At 32.6% G+C, this 21,497-nt stretch overlaps 3 protein-coding genes across 3 annotated transcripts; all 3 read right to left on the reverse strand.

Annotated features, from left to right (window-relative positions):
- Positions 1-4,148: 4,148 nt before the first annotated feature.
- On the reverse strand, positions 4,149-7,458 carry LOC102582724 (protein NRT1/ PTR FAMILY 2.7-like). The gene is made up of 5 exons (XM_006365703.2): positions 7,330-7,458; positions 6,985-7,104; positions 6,622-6,725; positions 5,921-6,462; positions 4,149-4,977 (listed from the first exon to the last, which is right to left on the reverse strand). Exons 1-5 carry the CDS (start codon positions 7,397-7,399, stop codon positions 4,149-4,151), a joined length of 1,665 nt encoding a protein of 554 aa, XP_006365765.1. The 5' UTR covers positions 7,400-7,458.
- Positions 7,459-12,141: 4,683 nt separating this feature from the next.
- On the reverse strand, positions 12,142-15,150 carry LOC102583059 (protein NRT1/ PTR FAMILY 2.7-like). Its single transcript, XM_006365704.2, has 4 exons — positions 15,047-15,150; positions 14,581-14,798; positions 13,923-14,464; positions 12,142-13,114 (listed from the first exon to the last, which is right to left on the reverse strand). Exons 1-4 carry the CDS (start codon positions 15,117-15,119, stop codon positions 12,286-12,288), a joined length of 1,662 nt encoding a protein of 553 aa, XP_006365766.1. The 5' UTR covers positions 15,120-15,150; the 3' UTR covers positions 12,142-12,285.
- Positions 15,151-16,179: 1,029 nt separating this feature from the next.
- On the reverse strand, positions 16,180-20,263 carry LOC102583385 (protein NRT1/ PTR FAMILY 2.7-like). The gene is made up of 4 exons (XM_006365705.2): positions 20,111-20,263; positions 19,796-20,013; positions 18,932-19,458; positions 16,180-17,112 (listed from the first exon to the last, which is right to left on the reverse strand). Exons 1-4 carry the CDS (start codon positions 20,241-20,243, stop codon positions 16,281-16,283), a joined length of 1,710 nt encoding a protein of 569 aa, XP_006365767.2. The 5' UTR covers positions 20,244-20,263; the 3' UTR covers positions 16,180-16,280.
- Between the last annotated feature and the right edge of the window lie 1,234 nt (positions 20,264-21,497).

Consider the following 21,497-nt stretch of genomic DNA (forward strand, 5'->3'; position numbering starts at 1 on the left):
AATAACAAGAAACGATAGAGAAGAAATTTTTGCGAAGAAGATCGGAAAAGAGGCCAAGAAAATCTCAAATTTTGTCCAACAATGGTGTTAGATGCAAATAGGAAGATGATGGCTTTACAAAGCCCTAATGTGACTGTCAGACCCTTTTCCAAGGGTCTCACGCTCCTAATAGGTGTGTGTCACACACTCTTTAGTAGTAACTGCCACATAGGATGCCAAGTCAAAAAATATGTTTAAAATATTGCGTTTTGATGAATTCAAGGGTTTAGATGACAAATGAGTAAGTAGAAGGGTTCACAATACAAACACATACAAGTACAAGGGTCCACCAGACCATTTCGCCTTTAAAAAGTTATGCTTTTTAAATAATTAAAGTTATTAATTATTATGATTTCTAGTAAATTTCTTTACGTAATTTCAACATAATTTATATTATTCTCCATGTCCCAATTACGTGGCGCAGATAGAATTTTAACTATCACCAATTTTTTAAAATATTTTTTCAAATATTCCAAGTTATTAATTATTGTGATTTATAATATTTTTACGTCATTTTTAAATAATGTTTGTTCCTTCTTTTATTTCAATTTATGTGGCACCGACAAAATTTTGAGAGTCAATCGATCATCAATATATGTTACTCTTTTTTTTTATCTCAATCATGAACTCAATATATTTTTTTTAATCTCAATTTATGTAATACAAATAGAATTTGAAGAATCAATCAATTCTTTTTATATGTTTTTTAAAAAAATATTTGAAGTTATTAATTTGTTGTGAATTATAGTATCTTTTCTGTAATTTATTAATAATATATGTTAATCCTATTCCAGTTCACGTGAATAATTATAAATATTTTTGGTTGTTAATTTATTGTGAATTTTAGAACTTTTGATGTCATTTTTAAATAATTATATTTTCAGTTATTAATTATTGTGATTTATAGTATCTTTTACGTAATTTTTTTATAATATATATTATTCCATCGGTTCAAATTCATGTGACAATAACAAAATTTAAAGATTCAATAATTTTTTTAAAAAAGAATTAATCTTTTAAAATGTTGTACCTCTAATATATTTTATAGCTAAAATATATTTACGGAGTTATTAAATTTTGAAAAAGTTAATTGCCAAAAAAAATGGTGAACCGATGAGAATAAAGACAGAGATTAGAATTGTTGAAGTGGGGTCCATATGTTAAAAGGAAGTTGGATAGTGAAAGGAAAACTGAAAAAATGAGGAATAGACAGAAACAAGGGCCCACATTTTTCGGCTTATGTAAAGAAAAGAGGGAAATATGGGTGGGCTTTTATGTCCAATAAATGAAAAAGTGCAATTGTAAAACAGTTGAGTACCATATATTTCTACATAACACTAAAAGTAAATTCCTATATTAACCCTGGCTAGGGAAGCAGGCATGTTGACGAACAGCTGCTTCCCCAACCTCTTCTAAATAGTATATTTCTTTTCTATTATATAGAAAGGTGAAGAGGAGGACGACTAAGGTTATTTTGGTAATTTCACGCTCTATATCGGTGCTTCTAGAATCATCGGTCATCAGTTTTTTTTTAGTCCAAGCGTAGGATTTCAACCCACTTTATGCACAAACACAGGAACATAATTGTAGAAGTTCTCTCTTTCTTTATTCTCCTTTGTGCTCAAACCGGGTATATTCACTTCTAATTGTTGGTGCCTACCAGCTATTGCTGAAGCATTCAAGATGATGAAACCCAATCGTTGAAGATGGATGGCATACTTATGAGGTGTTTAACAGAAAATCCAAAAAGAAAGGCAGCCGGCAGATTTCATCATGATCAATCTTCTTGCTCCGTAAGCTTTAAATCTTCTTTCATTATATTTTATTTATTAATTTCGTTTTATTATCATTTTCATCCCTTTGATGAACTGAATTTCATTCTCTGAAAAAAAGTGTATTTATTTCTTCTGTTTCAATACTTTGTTTTTCTTTTGGTATATGTATGTGTTTGTTAATATAAGTTATTACTTGCTTTCGGTTTTTCTTTTGAAAAAACTTAAGAAGCTATTTTCTTTTGTTCCAAAAACTGAACAACATATTACTTTTGAATGGTTCAGTGAAGTTAAAAAACACCATAGGTAATTTCTATCTATCTGCTTAAGATTGGTGGGTAGAGTTAACAAATACTTGTGTGGATATGCATTGTCGAGGTTAGTGTTAGATGCTTAGATACTGGCTTGAACTCCACTTTTGGTGGAGTAATGTGTCTCATCCTATCTAGGATGGTGTCACGTAGACAAGATGCTTATGCCAAGGTAGCAATGGTGGTCGAAAAAACAATTGGCTCCTGTCATATGTTTAAATTAGTATGATGCCCATGATCTGATGAAATTTATATTGGGAGCAAAACAATCTTTGTTTCACTTTCTTTTCAGAAAATAATCACCAGTAGACGATATGTACCTTGTTTCCTCCTCGTGCTGCATCTTTTTCAGGGGAGAAGCAAGTTGTGAAAAATTCTTATAAGCATTTTAAAAGACTAAGCTATTTTCATTTTGCTATTATGTACTCCAGCTATGCTTTGGCTATCTGGTATGGTGCAAGGTTCATCTTGGGAAAAGGATATACTGGTGGTCAAGTTTTCAATGTTTTCGACGTCAAGCTTCTCCATTCAGTAGCAAGCGATTTACTTTTTAAGGTACACCAATTTAACTATGCATAAGTTTGAGAGTGATTACACATTTACACTAGATGCACTTAATATTCTTATAATAAACTAATAATAGTATAAGTGTACTAATTTGACGGGAATTCTCAAAGCTTGTAGCTGTAATGTGTTGGTCACAGGAAATGGCAGGGAGGGTCCCAAATAGGCAGCAGGAAGGAGTGCTAAAGCAGAGATATATCGGATGACATGACTTGTTGGTTCATTACACTGTTGGATAATTTCTTACCGCTCCATTGCCTAATATTTTTTTCAAATATCTACGCAAAGTCAAAATTTCACATAAATATAACTTGTCAAAAATATTTGGGAATTGTGGCCAAATGCTATTTAATATTAATGATGCGTGTATCAACATTCATTTAATTAATTAAACTATTACTTCTTCATTCATATTTACTTTATCTATGGTTGACTTGACATGCCTCTTAAAAAATAAATAAAATGATATATTTATTATATCATGTCTAATTATAATAAAAAAATTAAATATTAGAAAATAAATAGAATTTAATAAGAAAAATTAAATAAATATAAAATAATAAATATCTTTTCATTTTTAAATTATCTGAATAAAATAAATATATATTTTTAATATAATAAACCAAAAAAAAAAAAAAACATTATATAAAGATAATGAGAATTTAAGATCTACTTTGGCAACATGATTTTTAGTGGAAAATGGAAGCCACACAAACCAAAATACTTTTTTGTTCTTTTGTAGTGCAATACATTAAAAAAAAAAAAACAAAAAACTTTGCCGGGTCAAGGAGAAGCAGTGCATGATCAACAAAAATGCTTCCATTTATATTAAACTAATTAAATTGCCAGCGCATCGTGGGGTGTGAAATTAGTGTATTTGTAAACATTTTTGTTTAAAAATAATAATCGAGATTATAATCATAACTTTCATAAGGCATACATGTAAAAGTTATGTAAGCAAATGCAAGGAAAATATTTATTTATATACGAAAATAAGATTTAAAAATTATTCCAAGATATAATTCTAGTTTTATTACACTCCATAGTATGATTAAAATATGTAACGCAAGTCCTCACACCTTGGCTCTTGTTTAAATGTTATTCAGGAAAATTTGTCCGCACTTAGCGGTCATAGAATTAATCATAGACAATGTGTAAAGGAAAATATCCTTATGAAAACGCAAGACACTTGAATATTTTCTGAAGTTCAAATATTCGTATTGAAGTGTGAATTTGAGAACCAAGCAAGCCTAGAAATCCAAAAAACTTGAGATGTTTTTGTTTGAAATTCGGCCTAATAATTTCAAAACTTCATATATTTTTGTCTGAAGTTGAAATATGGAGATTGGTTAAAAAGAAAGTACGACAAGTAATTTGAAAATGTTTTTCTACTAATTGCATGATTGATGATAGTTATTGCTCTCTCTAAATACCCACAAGTATGAGGATACTAGAATTGATTTCACTCATCAGAAGGAGAATCAATATGATCCACTTCGTTGAGGTTTTGATACTTGTAATACCAAGCACATGTTACATAGTAACCAAAGTTCACTACTCCCCCTATAACTAATATCCAGTACACATTATCCAGCCTTCCATTATTTATGTTACCTGGTAACCATGTACTTGTCTTTCTAACAACATCAATTAGAGCAGTGGCCAAGTAAAATGATATACCAACAAGAACCGAAATCATCGCGGTCGCCATGTTCTTTAAGGTTATTGGAAACTCTTGGTAGTACAATGATACTTGTCCAGGAAAATGAAATGCCTCCGCAATACCAACGATGACTAATTGTGGCACAAGCCATAACACTGACATTGCCACAATATTGGAACCTTCATTTGATTTTGCTACATTTAGTCTCTTTGACTCGACTAAGGCTGATACACCCATGCTCAAAAAATTGAGCACGTGTCCAGTACCAATTCTCTGGAGAGGTGTAAGTGATTTTCCAGTCAAATTCTTCCACGTAGGTAAGAGAAATTTATCGAACGGGGCGAGGAATAGAGCAGTAGATAGGAGGACAAAAACGAGTATGGATCCAGCTGGGATTTGGAAATTGGGTCCTACGTAGCGGTTCATTGCTAAGGCTTGAAGGATTGACAAACTTGCTTGTACGCCAATTGTTGTGCCAAGAAAAAAACTAGTTGACCAAAGTGGTAAGATTTTAATTAAGGGTTTGAAATCTTCTACTTCTTGCACTGAACAAAGTCTCCATCGATTAGTTGTTAAACCATCTGGTTTTACGTCACCTTCACTTATAATGGCAGCACGGTTCAAAAATCTGCATCATATATATTATATAAGAAACTTCAATATTCTACAAAAGTTAAAAGATACATTCAAGCTGATTAGATAACATTATTATCACACAAAAGATACTCTATGTAAAGCAAGAGCACGTGTGCCCAACTTAATTAATGTATCACTAAATAGTCACAAATATGGAACTTAATTGCTATTTATTTGTAAAACTTAATACACAAAAATGTCCGTTCCCTGATAATTTAAGCTTATTTAAATTTAAAAATAAATAAAAATAACATCTTTCACAAGTCAATAGCTTAAATTTATAATAGAAAACCAAGCATACAAATATTTTTGTCTCATGTGAGTATATTATCAACAACAAAATATAGTGGTTTTACTTGTTTGAAGTAACCAAATAAATCAACTTGCCCGTGACGTGTGGGAGTACGTCTCTATCCAAATTAATTAACAATAAAGTATTCAATCTCCAATAGTTTAGAGATAACATCCCGCCATAAAAAGAAAAAGGTGCTTCATATAATTGTCGAAAAAGTCTGTTTATAAGAAATCTTTCAACATAAAGATATGCTGAAATCTTCACATCCACCTCCACTGAAAAAATAAATCACCCCACGATCATAAAACACCCCTCATTTTATGTGTGTTAAATTTTACAAGACCCCACATTTAAAAGATAAAAAAGACTTTTATATCTGTTGTCTCTATATGTAATCATTTATATTCCCTCTATTTTTTATTTTTAATTTGACACGAAGTTTAAGAGAATAGATACTTTTGAATCTTGTTTCTTATGATAAAAAATATATAGAATATATAAAATTTTCTTTTAATCTAGTGGTCTTAAACATGACATGATTTGAAAAATTGAAATGAAAGTGTTGCTATAAAAAAGAAGAGAGTGTACCCTTTTCTTGAAAAGGACTTAGAAGAATAGTAGGACAAAGAGCATGTGTTACCTGAAGGTATTAGAAGGTACAACAGCTAATGCTTTAGGTACTACATTACATCCCTGGAAGAAATCCTCAGCAGTCGATGGAAGTGAAACTTGTCTGTTGGTAATACTAGCAACAATAACACGAGCCAAACTGGTAAATGGACTCCCTTTTGGCTTAAACTTAGCGTAAAATCTGCTTCCCATTAGGAAAATGGCTGAACCAAGTACATTAGCTGCTACACAAATGAAAAATCCAGATTTCCAACTCACGTTATCTTCAACATAGACAATAGCTGTTAATGCTATAACAGAAGCAGAATACCAAAAGAAGAAGAACCAATTGAAGAAAATCCCTTGATCCTTTGGTTTATCAGCTAGCTGACCGGCTCCGATCGTCGCTAGGGTTGATCTGGTACCACCACTACCCAATGTTGATAGAACTATGGCTGCGTAGAGTACTACAGATTGAACTTTTGGTTTAGGGGTACATGAGGTTGAACCAACTTCACACGATTTAGGCCTCAAAGAATCAACTGTAGCTGTTAAAGCTAAAAGGATTGTGCCCTACAAGTATTCAAAAAAAAAAACTGGTTCTATAAATATACAATTATGTCATACAATGATTGAAGAGAAATGTTGAATATGAGGAGTAATAAGTAATTCATGAAAAAAAGAAGAAGTTAAAAGTCAAAAGTTAGGTAAAAAAAAAACAGTGGTAGTTACCAATAATGAGATGATGGATGAAATCCAAATGGTAGAGAAGCAACCAAGATAAGAGTCGGCAACGATTGCAGCAACGACAGGAATTAAGCTTCCAGCACTGTTAAATTAGGTCTTAGGCCTAACTCACACCCCAAAAGCTAGCTCAAAGGGAGGAGGATTGCCCAAGCCTTATAAGGAGTCCACCCATCTCATTAACCACCGATGTGGGACTTTTGTCATTCTTTAACACCCCACCTCACGCCCAGTGCTTAGCATCTGGTGCGTGGGCAATTTTGATTTTGGGGGCCCCAACATCGGGTGAGACGGGCCCTGCTCTGATACCATGTTAAATTAGGTCTTAGGCCTAACTGATTTAACAAGCACCATTAACCAAATTTGATATTTGAGCAGCATCAATACTCTCCACATCAAATTCCTTAATCAGATACACAATAAGATTGCTTGTCCAACCCACAAATGCTAGGGCCAACCCTACTGAGCTCGCTGTTTTTGCCAAAATTGAGTTACGCGTCAATATATATACGTAACTTGTTATAACATGTTAACTTACTAGTAATAGATATTTAATTTAGGCTATGTGCAACAAACAAAGTAACATAGATAGCATCCTAGCACTAAAACTTTTGAGTTTTTTTATGTTGTTAAAAATAACGATAAAAATAAATAACGAATGCCTGATCAAAAATCGTGTAGGAACAAGGTAGAGACCTATGATAAAGGGGAAGGTGATCCAGCCTCCAGTTCTTCTTGGTAATTGTGCCTCTGATGGAGCTTCCATGGTTCAAAAACTCAATGGATAAATAATTACTTCAAACTTTTGGGAGAGAACTTATATATATAATATCAGCTAAAAAATATCTCAATTAGGATAAGGACAGCACATTGTCTTGTTCATGAGAATTTAATAAAATGGGAGGAAATTACATATTGCATAAAAAAAATTCAAAGATTTAATTAAAGGCCCTCAACTTTATAGTATTAAATTGTTAATTTGACTAATGACTACAATTTAGTATTGTTCATTTAATTTGATATGTCTTCTGGTTTACATGACAATTGTCAGCTTCTTCCCTTTAATTAATATTCGTAATCACAATTAAATATCTATTAAATGACTTGTTTTGCAGATACTAAATTGTAATCATAATTAATTAGACTCTCACTTTCAAAATAGATATTATTCCAATATCACCTAGCTCGAAGGAAAATAATATCTTTTGCTGGAGTATTCCAAACTACTGTTGAACACACAAATTACATTTGATTAATTAAAAATTACTACTCTATGTCTTTTCCTACTTGACCATTTCAGAAGTAAATATTGGTATCATAGACTCTTAATTAATATCTAATGTAATCAAAGTCAATTAAGACTACTAATCCTAATAATTTAGATGATGACTGATTTTTGGAGAAATTTTTCTCATTGACTTTTACGTCGTCGTAGCAAACATGTACATGGAAGATATATAAACAGACATGGATTGCATGTCAAAGCACTCGTAACTTTAATTATTCTTTTTTATGCTATTATAAGTTACAATCCAATATTTATATTCACATCATAATTATTAACATTTTTATTGTAAATATAAATGTAAAAAACAAAACTTTGTAAGACAAAATATTTGGATTAAAGTTTTTCCTTCTGGTTTTTTTCTTTTTTTGTTGTTCACGTTCACGTTCGGTCTGTAATGGAAAAAATCATTTTTATAAAGAAGGGTTGGGAAGTTGACTAGTTACATGGTAACTATTCCCTCTTCTTTTTCAAATAAGAAATAATTAGTTCATCTCTTTTCAGATAACTTCTTGGATCGAGTTAGATCGATCCATGACCCAAAACTATGTAGTTATGTAAGCAAATGCAAGGAAAAAATTGATATACAAAAATAAGATTTAAAAATTACACCAACATATAATTATAATTTTATTATATACCAGAGTATGTTTAAAATATGTAATGCAAGACCTCACACCTTCATTCTTGTTTAAATGCTATTCATGAAAATTTATCCACGCACTTGGCGATCATAAAATGAATCATCAAATGATAGACAATGTATAAGGAGAAAATCCTTATGAAAACGTAAAACACATGAATATATTGTCTGAAGTGTGAATATGAAAATTAAAGCAAGCTCTCCAGCTGAGCTGGGCGCCGGGGCCCTGGATGCGCTAGCGATTGGCACATAGGGGAATGGTTGCCCGGGTTTCTCGGCCTGGTATCCTGCACCTCGCGTTCATGATATCTACATTCAACTGTGCCCCGGAGACACGGTCGAAGCACGCCCGAGTCCAGCAATTCAAAAACTTAAGACGTTTTTATTTGAAATTCGGCTAAAGTGTAATGACCCTAAAGGTCATTTTTGGAAATTTTCATAAAATGACCGTTTTATCCCTCCCGATAGTTGCCCCGAGTCCTAATTGTTGTATTTTCGAAGTTGGTTTGAAGGAAAATTGATGAAAAGTTGAGTTTTTGGAAAGTTGAGTTTTTAAGAGTTAAAGTTTGGTTAAAAGTGCTATTTCGGGTCATTTGGAGTTTCGAGACTCGAATCGGATTTTCGTCGATTCCAGCTGTTTTAAAATGTCGAAACGGGTCTATGTGAATTTACGGAGTCAAATTTGGAGTTAAAACGAAAATTTGAGGTCCTAAGTTGCAAAAATTGTGAAATTTTGATCAAGAGTTGACTTTGGTCAACAAACAAGGTTCCGGTGCTCGAAATGGAATTCCGAGGGCACCGTTGGATTCAGGGGGTGATTCTAAGTCTAGAATGAGTCTTGGTTGAACTTTTAGAGGCCCCGAGTGCGTTTCGAGTTTTTGAGCCTAAAGTTAGTTTCTTGACGCCTTATCGGATACCGGGTCAAGGAGACCTCGAATTCAAATTCCGACGATTTCATTGAGTCCGAAATGTCATTTTCAAGCTAGTAGCATATTTGGTTTGTGTTCGGGAAGTGCCAAATGAGTTTTGGGTGAGCTTTTAAGCTTCTTGGATGCTTTGACACTATTTCAGCAAATTGTGGCAACTAAAGGGTTCATTATTAGTTTTAAAGGTCGAAAAATTATTCCGAAGGTTCTGAAATTTTGAGCATGAATTATAGGACTTATCTGCAAATTTTGGTGCATTTTCGCTAACCCGAGATTGGACTTTTATCGCAAATAAGAAATAATTGTTTACCGAGTAGAAATGATATTTGACTGGGCAAACGAGCATGAAATTGAGCTCCGATTGAACGAGCAGGTCCGTATCATTATTTAAGACATTTACAAAAAAAGAATCGGGTCATTTCACTATCGTATGAGGAAATTACGGCCTTTTTAGTGAAGGATTTAACTGCTGTTTTTCTGGTGCATAACAGTCATGTACTGTTATAAAAATCTCAGACTGTGTTCATTTGGTATTTTGAGCATATCGGGAGTTCTAGAGATCGGAATGGAGTGATTCTTACGGGTTTCTTCTTGAATTAATATGAGGGTTAGTATTCAATCTTCAATTCGACATTTTCTCATAATTTCTTTATCTGATTTTTTTTCCCTATCTGTAAACCTCTTGGGAAAAATTGGGGTTTTATCGATTTGGACTCCCTTTTTGATGAAAAAGGTATATTTACGATCCTTATGTTATGGGTAAACTGATTTTAACATAAAATTATTGATTCATCGATTATTTTCATCATATTAACCGCGTACAATTTGGACTTTCCCGGTAAAGTTAAAGTTTGATAAATTGAGAATTTCAAGGTCGATCTTAACTCCGTTTTTGATGAAATTTCATATTTGAACTTATCTAAGCATGGGTAAGATGTTTTTCAAGAGATATTTCATTTTCGAGTCGGGGTTTCGGATCCGAATATTTTAGGCTTCTTCAAGAACGTGGATTTTCCTTCAAATTGAGTTTGTGAACTCATTTCAACTCCTTTTTCGAAACGGTTTTCACTATTGGATTCTAAATTTCTTGGGGAACATTTTTCACTAAAAATTTCCAGATTTCGAGAATATTTTCCGGAACGAGATTTTTGACCATTTTACCCTTGTTCTCCAAATTTCACGATATTGGTGTTGTTAGATTCGTATTTATTGTGGGATTCCATTTATGAATAGATTGTGGTGATTTGGAGCGTGCTCGGAAGGGTAAAACTCAAATTTGAGTTACTAGTTGAAGTGTTTTGAGGCAAGTGACTTCTAAACTTTGTTAAACTCTTAGACTACGCATGACTACTTTCCTAATTGTGTTGGGGAGTAATGGGAATTGAGGATGGATTTTATTTGTTGATTGAAATTGTTGTAAATGAAAGATGGGGAATAAAACAAGCTAAATGTGTTATGGTTTACATGACAATTGTCAGCTTCTTCCCTTTAATTAATATTCATAATCGCAATTGAATATCGATTAAATGACTCGAGTACTAAATAATCATTAATTAATTAGACTCTCACTTTCAAAATAGATATTATTCCAATATCACCTAGCTCGAAGGAAAATAATATCTTTTGCTGGAGTATTCCAAACTACTGTTGAACACACAAATTACATTTGATTAATTAAAAATTACTACTCTATGTCTTTTCCTACTTGACCATTTCAGAAGTAATTATTGGTATCATAGACTCTTAATTAATATCTAATGTAATCAAAGTCAATTAAGACTACTAATCCTAATAATTTGGATAATGACTGATTTTTGGAGAAATTTTTCTCATTTGACTTTTACGTCGTCGTAGCAAACATGTACATGGAAGATATATAAACGACATGGATTGCATGTCAAAGCACTCGTAACTTTAATTATTCTTATTTATGCTATTATAAGTTGCAATCCAATATTTATATTCACATCATAATTATTAACATTTTTATTGTAAATATAAATGTAAAAAACAGAACTTTGTAAGACAAAATATTTGGATTAAAGTTATTCCTTCTGGGAAATCATTTTTATAAAGAAGGGTTGGGAAGTTTACCAGTTACATGGTAACTATTCCCCCTTCTTTTTCATATAAGAGATAATTAGTTCATCTCTTTTCAGACAACTTTTTGGATCAGGTTAGATCGATCCATATGGACGGTTTACGACCCAAAACTTAGACATATATGTAGTTACAATTTCTTGGATCAGGTTAGATCCATTCACATGGACGATCCACGACCCAAAACTTAGACATACATGTAGTTATGTAAGCAAATGCAAGGAAAAAATTGATATACAAAAATAAGATTTAAAAATTACACCAACATATAATTATAATTTTATTATATATCAGAGTATGTTTAAAATATGTAATGCAAGACCTCACACCTTCATTCTTGTTTAAATGTTATCCATGAAAATTTGTCCACAAACTTGGCGATCATAAAATGAATCATCATATGATAGACAATGTATAAGGAGAAAATCCTTATGAAAACGTAAAACGCATGAATATATTGTCCTGAAGTTCGGATAATCGTATTGAAGTGTGAATATGAAAATTAAAGCAAGCAAGTCTAGCAATCCAAAAACTTAAGACGTTTTTGTTTGAAATTCGGCTAAAGAGTTTCAAAACTTCATATATCTTTGTCTGAAGTTGACATTACAACATGTTTTTTCAGTAATTGCAGATTGATGATAAATTAATTATTGCTCACTCACAAGTCTGAGGATATTAAAATTGATCTCATCCTCAAATCACTCATCAGAAGGAGTCTCATTATGATCCACTTCGTTGAGGTTTTGATACTTGTAATACCAAGCACATGTTACATAGTAACCAAAGTTCACTACTCCCCCTACAACCAATATCCAGTACACATTATCCAATCTTCCATTATTTATGTTACCTGGTAACCATGTAGTTGTCCTTCTAACAACATCAATTAGAGCGGTAGTCAAATAAAATGCTATACCAATAAGCATAGAATTCATCGCCGTCGCCATGTTCTTTAAGGTTATTGGGAACTCTTGGTAGTACAAAGATACTTGTCCAGGATAATGAAATGCCTCCGCGATACCATTAAGTGCTAATTGTGGCACAAGCCATAAAACTGACATTGCCACAATATTGGAACCTTCATTTGATTTTGCTACATTTAGTCTCTTTGACTCGACTAAGGCTGATACACCCATGCTCACAAAATTGAGCACGTGTCCAATCCCAATTCTCTGGAGAGGCGTAAGTGATTTGCCTGTCAAATTCTTCCACGTAGGTAAAACAATTCTATCGAACAGGGCGAGGAATAGAGCAGTAGATATGAGGACAAAAACGAGTACGGATCCAGCTGGGATTTGGAAATTGGGTCCTATGTGGCGGTCCATTGCTAAGGCTTGAAGGACTGAAAAACTTAATTGCACCCCAATTGTGGTGCCAAGAAAAAAACTACTTGACCAAAGTGGTAAGATTTTAATTAAGGTTTTGAAATCTTCTACTTGTTGTACTGAACAAAGTCTCCATCGATTACTTGTTGAACCATCTGATTTTACGTCACCTTCACTTATAATAGCAGCACGATTCAAAAACCTGCATTATTATAATCTACGGAAGTTCAAAATTTTTGTCTCATGTGATTATATTATCAACAACAAAATATAGTGGTTTTACTAATTGTTTGAACCAAATAAATCAACTTGCCTGTGACGTGTGAGAGTACATCTCCTCTAAAATTAATTAACAAATCTCCAAAAGTGTAGAGATAACATCAATCCATAAAAACAAAAAAGTGCTTCATATCATTGTCGACACAGATTATTTATAAAAAAGATCTTCCAACATAAAGATATACTGACATCTTCACATGCACTTCCACTGCAAAATTTAATCATGCCACGATCATATAATCCCCTCATTTCGTTTGTGTTACTTTGACGAGACAACATATTAAAGTATAAAAAGGACTTTTATATTTACTCCCTCTATCTTAATTTGTTTTGACATAGAGGTTAAGAAAGTAAATAAGATTTTTGAATCTTATATATCGTCTTAAACTAATAAAGATATGTAGAATGTATCAAAATATTCTTTAATATTGTGATCTCAAACATGTATAAAAAGTTGAAATTAAATAGTTGTTAAAAAATGAAGGGAAAAAGGACAAATATACCCCTAAACTATCGTAAATGGTATACAGATACCCTCCGTCATACTTTTGGGCCATTGGTGCCCCTGCCGTCCCAAAAGTATGACGGAGGGTATATGCATACCATTTTCAATAGTTCGAGGGTATATTTGTCTTTTTTCCCATTAATGAAAAGAGACAATCTTTTCAAAACAGACTAAAAAAAAAAAAAGTTAAAGAGAAACAGATTAAAACGAATGAAATAGGTATTACCTGAAGGTGTTGGAAGGTACAACAGCTAGTGATTTGGGTGCTACGTTACATCCCTGGAAGAAATCCTGAGCAGTAGATGGGAGTGGAACTTGTCTTTTGGTAATACTAGCAACAACAACACGAGCCAAACTGGTGAATGGACTCCCTTCTGGCTTAAATTTAGTGTAAAATCTACTTCCCATTAGGAAAATGAGTAAAGCAACAATATTGGACGCAGCACAAATGAAAAATCCAGCTTTCCAACTCACGTTATCTTCAACATAGACAATAGCTGTGGACGATACTACAGAAGCAGAATACCAAAAGAAGAAGAACCAATTGAAGAAAATTCCTTGATCTTTTGGTTTATCAGCTAGTTGATCCGCTCCAATCGTCGAAAGGGTTGATCGGGTACCACCACTACCCAGAGTAGCCAGAACTATTGCTGCATAGAGAACTACATATTGAACTTTCGGTTTAGGGGTACATGAGGTTGAATCAACTTCACACGGTTTAGGCCTTAAAGAATCAACTGTAGCTGTTAAAGCTAAAAGGATAGTGCCCTACAACGTATTCACAAAAGAAAAATATTAAGCTTAATCAAACACCCTAAAGAACCAATTTCAAATGGTCAAACAAATTAAGTTAGGTACACACAAAATAGTGGAGTAGTAATTACCAATAATGAGATGATGGATGAAATCCAAATGGTAGAGAAGCAACCAAGAAATGAGTCGGCAATAATTGCAGCAACAACAGGAATTAAGCTTCCAGCACCATTAACCAAATTTGATATTTGAGCAGCATCAATACTCTCCACATCAAATTCCTTAATCAGATACACAATAAGATTGTTTGTCCAACCTCCAAATGCTAAGGTCAACCCTACTGAGCTCGCTGTTTTTGTCAAAATCCAGTTACGTGTCAATATTTATATGTAACCTGTTATAACATGTTAAATTACCTGTAACAAATATTTAGGCTATGTGCAACAAAAAAAGTAACATGGATAACATTGTAGCACTTGAGATTTTGAGTTTTTTCATGCTATTAAAAATAACAATAAAAATAAATAACGAATGCTTGATCAAAAATCGTGTAGGAACAAGGTTCAGGGTCTACAAAAGAGAAAGGAGAGGAGAGACCTATGATGAAGGGGAAGGTGATCCAGCCTCCGGTTCTTCTAGGTAATTGTGCCTCTGATATTGGAGCTTCCATGGTTGAAAAACACAAAGGGTAAATAATTACTTCAAACTTTTGGGAGAGCACTTATTTATATATGATCAGCTCAAAAAATGTCTATAAATATAGGCCTTCTAGTGGGACTTTGGAAAGATAAGTTTCATAAAAAGAAAACCCACAATGAGCACTAAGAAATAAAGTATGAACTCATATATACGTTGAAGTTTTCCCTTTAGAAATTAAGTTCTATGTTGCATCTGAAATTATTCACATGGCCTTAAGGTGCACGACGTAATGGTATTTGGGCCCAATTCATGAGCTCATCTGAACGTCAGGCTGATATGAACTAATATATAATCCAACTGAAATAATTCATGAGAAATATTATTCAAATATTTTGTTTTTGTTTGATATATCATATATAATCATTATAAGAAAAAATATCATGTAATTAAGAAAATTATAAAAATGTAAGCAAGAAATTAAAACTTGATAAAAAATGAGGTGAGTTGAGTTCTGATTCATTATTTAACTCGTTTTAACACAAATTATCCCAATCATATCCATAAAAGATCATGAGTGGGGGTGAAAAGCACACCCCAACACCTTAGTGGGCATGCAATCTAATAGCAAATAATTAAAACAAAATGATGCAAATAAACTATGATTAAGCAACAAGGGATGCCCCAAGATCCAGGTGAAAGAAGTAAACACCAAGAGAAGTACTTCCTCTCTTTCAAACTACTCCTCCTTCCTCCCATTTAACTTGTTATCCTTATTAAAACTGAACAATTTAAAATAATTATAGCTTTTAAAAATCAAGATATAATTAATTATTTATTTCAATCTCTACTTTTATTCTATAAAAGGGAAGAAACATTATTGTGGTTAAAAGAAAGTAATATTACTTTAAAATCAAAAAGTAAATGAGAGTTGTTGAAGTGGCGACAACTATTGCATTGTCTGCCACCTCACTATGTCAGTGTGATAAAAATCATCACTAGTCATTTTTTTCATACGGAATATTTTTAGTCATTTACTCCAAAAAAAATAACCACGCACTAATTTGTAATCTATATAATCACACATATTCATGTCATACACTTAAAAGTTACATAGATAGCTAGGTACAATACTTTTGCTATTTTCATGGTCGATAATCACGGCCATCCATTTCTTTTCTTTTGGACCCGTTAATCACTCATGATAAGGAGAATCACTATGATCCACCACTTCCTTCATGTTTTTATACTTGTAAAACCAAGCACATATTACATAGTAACCAAAGTTCAATATCCCCCCTACAACCAATATCCAGTACACATTGTCCAATCTTCCATTATTTATGTTACCTGGTAACCATGTAGTTGTCCTTCTAACAACATCAATTAGAGCAGTGGTCAAGTAAAATGACACCCCTACAACCACTGAAATCATCGCGGTCGCCATGTTCTTTAAGGTTGTTGGAAATTCCTGGTAATAGAACGCGACTTGTCCAGGAAAATGAAATGCCTCTGAAATACCAACGATGGCTAATTGTGGCACAAGCCATAGCACTGACATAGGCACAATATTGGAACTTTCATTTGATTTTGCTACATTTAGCCTCTTTGACTCAACTAAGGCTGAGACACCCATACACAAAAAGTTGAGAACGTGCCCAACCCCAATTCTTTGGAGAGGCGTAAGTGATTTGCCAGTCATTTTTTTCCACGTAGGAAATAGAAATTTGTCGAACAGGGCGAGGAATAGAGCAGTAGAGACCGTGACAAAAACCAATATAGAACCAGCTGGGATTTGGAAATTGGGGCCTATGTGACGATCCATTGCTAAGGCTTGAAGGATTGACAAACTTGCTTGTACACCAATTGTTGTGCCAAGAAAAAAACTACTTGACCAGAGTGGTAAAATTTTGATTAAGGATTTGAAATCTTCTATTTCTTGTACTGAACAAAGTTTCCATGGCTTAGTTGTTGAGCCATCCGGTTTAACATCGCCTTCACTTTTAATGGCTGCACGGTTCAAAAACCTGCATAGTAAGAAAACAAACAAACTAATATTATCAAAGGAAAAATTACAGCGAAATATCATTCCTATATCTGTTTTACAAAATATGTACGCAATGTATAGATAATGTATATTTTATAAGTACTAATTATACATGCACTATACATAAATATTAAAATTTGAGTGTCATCGCTATCCGCCGACAAAATAGTAATATCAGTGTAAACCCCCCAAAATAAAAAGATCAATTTGAACCTAAGTGAGTAAAAAAGCACACCTAATGAGTAGGCGTGAAATCTCTGATACTTTTATTTTAAAAATCACCTACCAGCCTTAAGAAAGTCATCGTCGAAATAGTATATAATTATAACATTCCTAGTACTTAAAGACTGTTTTTAAATATTTATTAGTACTAATAACATATTTATATTATATAGTGCTCCATGACAGTACTAATATCAAGATTTACTTAATAGTAATTCATCATTGAGATTTGAGACAATATAAAACAAACATTAGTGATGCAAATTAATCATAATTAAGCGACAAGGGATGTCCCAAGCACGTGGTCAAAGACATAGTAAACACTCATGAGTGACGTTACTGTCGCAGATTATATGGAAAAACTACGTGATTAGACATGCTCACTACCATATATACTATTATTACCTATACTTTTAAAATGTTACTCTCTCCGTTTCACAAAGAATGATCTGATTTGACTTGGTACGGAGTTTAAGTAAATAAAGAAGACTTTTGAATCTTGTGGTCCTAAATTAAAGTTATGTTAAATGTACAAAATTGCCCTTAATCTTGTGGTCTTAAACATGCCACGTGGAAAGCAAAAAGTAAAATGTTACCAAAAAAGGAAAGAGGTCATTCTTTTTTAAACTGACTAAAAAGGAATGAAGGTCATTCTTTGTGAAACGGAGGGAGTACATATTTTATCACTAATTAGAGTTTTCTACGTATCTTACACGTCGTTAGATACTTGTAATTTTACTGTTAGATACATAAAAATAAGGAGAGAGGCAATTGATATTGGAGAGGGAGGTGAGCGAGATTAGTATGTATTGTGAATCACACTAGATACATGTATCTGGAGTGATTCGCTTGTATATGAAATACCAAGTACATGGGAGAGTGGCAAACAAGATGGGAGAGAGGCGAGGTAGACGGGCGAGATTTGTTATGTATCACAAATACATGCGAAACCACTTGGATACAATGTATCTAGAACAATTACACCTAAATTTGACCTCCATATATACGAGATACATGTATCTGGACGAATCTGAAGGCATCAAAATCTGGTAAGATACATAATATTGCAAACTAGAGTATATCTAAGTAATTATTAGCTCATAAATTAATACTAAAATTTATATAAGTTTCCCCTTTTAATTGAATCAATAACACTGTATTCTCTTTAATATTGAAATGGTTATTCAATTAAGTACTCCCTACATTCCATATTAATTGAATTTTTGAGACATTTTTCATTTTTCAAATTAACTTAATTGTTCAGTTTTCAAGACTACTTTTAAAGTCTTCTTTCAATTTTACCCTTCATTTGAATTTTCAATGTGATGACTTCAATAAATTTGACAATAATTAATAAAGGTAAAAATGAAAAACTATGTTTAATTTATGTCTTAATCTACTTTTCTTAAAAGGTGTGAAACACCTCAAAACTTCAACTAATATGGAATGGAGGGAGTAATATATATGGTCTCACCAACATTCATAATGTAAAAAAAAATCACGTGTTTTACCGTAAACAAAAGAATTAACGGTTTAAACTTTTATACGAGATTGGTGTAATAGTTATAAAGTATTACCGGAAGGTTTTTGAAGGCGCAACAACTATTGCTTTAGGTCCGTGGTATAAATGTTCCCCAGTGGATGGGATTGACACTTTTCTTTTCCTAATACTTGCAACCACAACACGAGCCAAGTTGGTGAAAGGACTCCCTTCTGGCTTAGAATTGGTGTAAAATCTGGTCCCCAATAGAAAAATTGCCGAACCAAGTAAATTAGCTGCAACACAAATGAAAAATCCAGCTTTCCAGCTTACGTTATCTTCAACATAGACAATAGCTGTTGTTGCTACTACAGATGAACCATAAGTGAAGAAAAAGAACCAATTGAAGAAAATCCCTTCATCTTTTTGTTTATCAAATTGGTTGGCTCCCATTGTTGAAAGGGTTGATCGGAGACCGCCATTCCCCAGAGTCGCCAGAACAATGGCTGCATAGAGTACTACATATTGAACTTTTGGCTTAGGGGTACATGAAGTTGAACCAACTTCACAAGGTTTAGGCCTCAGAGAATCAAGAGTCGCTGTTAAAGCTAAAAGGATTGTGCCCTACACGTAGAAGCGACAAAGCAATCTCTTAGGAATGTGTATTACTACTATTTCCTCTGTTTTAATTTATATATATGCCTTTGAATTAATACTTTTAGATAGTTTTCAAATATATAATTTATTTCAGAAAAACTTGAACCTTCTATAATAGGATACACAATTAAATCACGAAAACACCACTGTGCCATATAAATTGGATAGAGAGCGACTCATGAGTACCATATATTATACAACAATAACAATAATATATTTAGTGTTGTCCAACAAAGTGAAGCCTGGAAAGGATAGACCGTAGACTCATTATATTAGGGTGAAACAAAACAAGATTAGTTTGTACCAATAATGAGATGAAGGATGAAAGCCAGATGATAGAGAAGCAACCAAGAAAAGAGTCAGCAATAATTGCAGCAAGAATAGGAATTAAGCTTCCAGCACCATTAACCAAATTTGATATTTGAGCAGCATCAATACTCTCCACATCAAATTCTTTTATGAGATACACAATTAGGTTGCTTGTCCAACCTCCAAATGCTAGTGTCAAACATGTTGATGTTGCTGCATATTATACATATAAATCATGGTAAAATTAATAATTAATACACATTTCATATCATGCATGGATCATGGATGGGCACACAAATATATATGAGACCTATGATGAAGGGGAAGGTGATCCAGCCTCCGGTTCTTCTTGGTAACTGTGCTTCGCCGTCACCGGACGATAATGGTGGAGCTTCCATGCCTAAACAAACAAAACAACTTCTTCTACTAATATAATTTAGCATTTACAAAATTATATATGGAGTAGTTCAATTGTTGGGAGAGCACTAATAAGTAGTAATATTTATATATAGAGAGGTGCAAAGTTAGTCCACTAAATCATAATTACTCAATTCATTTAAATTTGGACGGACACCATGTTTATCAAAATAAAAACATGTTTTGAAGCTGATGGTCACTTTTTTGAGTTATATTAAAAAAATAAGTGTGTCACATGAACTAAGACATGAAGAATAATAGGTACAAAAGCATATTTGGGAGATGGAATCCTTTTGATTAACAAGTTGCTCAAATAGGACTTTGGCTCCTTTCTATTTTTATAATTGTCTCCATTTTTTTCAAGTTCTAGAGACACATAAAATTAATAATAATTAAGATATATTAACTAAAGTAAGATACCATGATTAAGATTTTACTTTAATCGTTAAATCTTAACCATATGATTATAATCTTATTTTAATTAATTAAATTTTAATCCTTAATTTTAATTTATATCATGTGTGAATTTGAGGAAAATGGGCCAAATCCTTCGAACAAATAGTTACTCCCTCCGTTCTTATTTATATGTCATCATTTTAAATTTTACTTGCTTTAAAAACTACGTAAATTTAAATTAAAATACAACTAAGGGAGCCAACACCGAACAACGAGGAAAATTAATAAAGTCAAAGTCTCCATGAAATCTAGCTACACTTCTTGTTGATTTTCTGGATACGACAATCAATCTCATCTCGTGGTTCTCCTGTCTTTCCCTAAATATTATTCCTGCAAATTTTTAACAAAGTAAGCTATTATAAAAATTAATTTATCAAAATAATACATTTTTTTAATTTTTTACAAAACTAGTATAAACGTAACTCACCGTAACATTTTAGGTTATATTTTATTCAAAAAAATTGAATAACAAAAAGACAAAAATCTGACAGAGTAATCAGACATAAAACGTTATTGTCAGTAACGTTTTATAATTCGTTACTCTGAAACACGTTTTACAGCTAAAACGTGACTCACAATAACGTTTCTCAATGGTGAAAATTGAAATCCAATCTTGTACATCTCTCATTCATTATTCAAATTTCCACTATTAAAATGGATAGATATATTTTGTACATATCTTCATTTGAAATATATATGATTTTCTCTTTTCTTTCTCTTTTCATATAGACAATACTTTTTTTATACAAAAGGGGAAAAAAGTGAGGATGACTGTACACAAATTGGAGCTTGTCTTGTATCATTTCAATTTCAAAATTTGTAAA

This window comes from Solanum tuberosum, unplaced genomic scaffold (genome assembly GCF_000226075.1).
Source record: "Solanum tuberosum cultivar DM 1-3 516 R44 unplaced genomic scaffold, SolTub_3.0 scf00575, whole genome shotgun sequence".
Taxonomy (NCBI): domain Eukaryota; kingdom Viridiplantae; phylum Streptophyta; class Magnoliopsida; order Solanales; family Solanaceae; genus Solanum; species Solanum tuberosum.

Excerpts from the sequence above, each read along its gene's own strand:
- LOC102582724 (XM_006365703.2), bottom strand. The coding sequence starts at position 7,399 with ATGGAAGCTCCATCAGAGGCACAATTACCAAGAAGAACTGGAGGCTGG. Across the intron at positions 6,726-6,984 it reads AATATCAAATTTGGTTAATG|TTAACAGTGCTGGAAGCTTA; the intron begins GTGCTTGTTAAA and ends CTAAGACCTAAT. Across the intron at positions 4,978-5,920 it reads GTACCTTCTAATACCTTCAG|ATTTTTGAACCGTGCTGCCA; the intron begins GTAACACATGCT and ends TATATGATGCAG.
- LOC102583385 (XM_006365705.2), bottom strand. The coding sequence starts at position 20,243 with ATGCTAAATTATATTAGTAGAAGAAGTTGTTTTGTTTGTTTAGGCATG. Across the intron at positions 19,459-19,795 it reads CATCCTTCATCTCATTATTG|GGCACAATCCTTTTAGCTTT; the intron begins GTACAAACTAAT and ends TTCTACGTGTAG. Across the intron at positions 17,113-18,931 it reads GCGCCTTCAAAAACCTTCCG|GTTTTTGAACCGTGCAGCCA; the intron begins GTAATACTTTAT and ends CTTACTATGCAG.
- LOC102583059 (XM_006365704.2), bottom strand. The coding sequence starts at position 15,119 with ATGGAAGCTCCAATATCAGAGGCACAATTACCTAGAAGAACCGGAGGC. Across the intron at positions 14,799-15,046 it reads CACCTTCCCCTTCATCATAG|CGAGCTCAGTAGGGTTGACC; the intron begins GTCTCTCCTCTC and ends TGACAAAAACAG. Across the intron at positions 13,115-13,922 it reads GTACCTTCCAACACCTTCAG|GTTTTTGAATCGTGCTGCTA; the intron begins GTAATACCTATT and ends ATAATAATGCAG.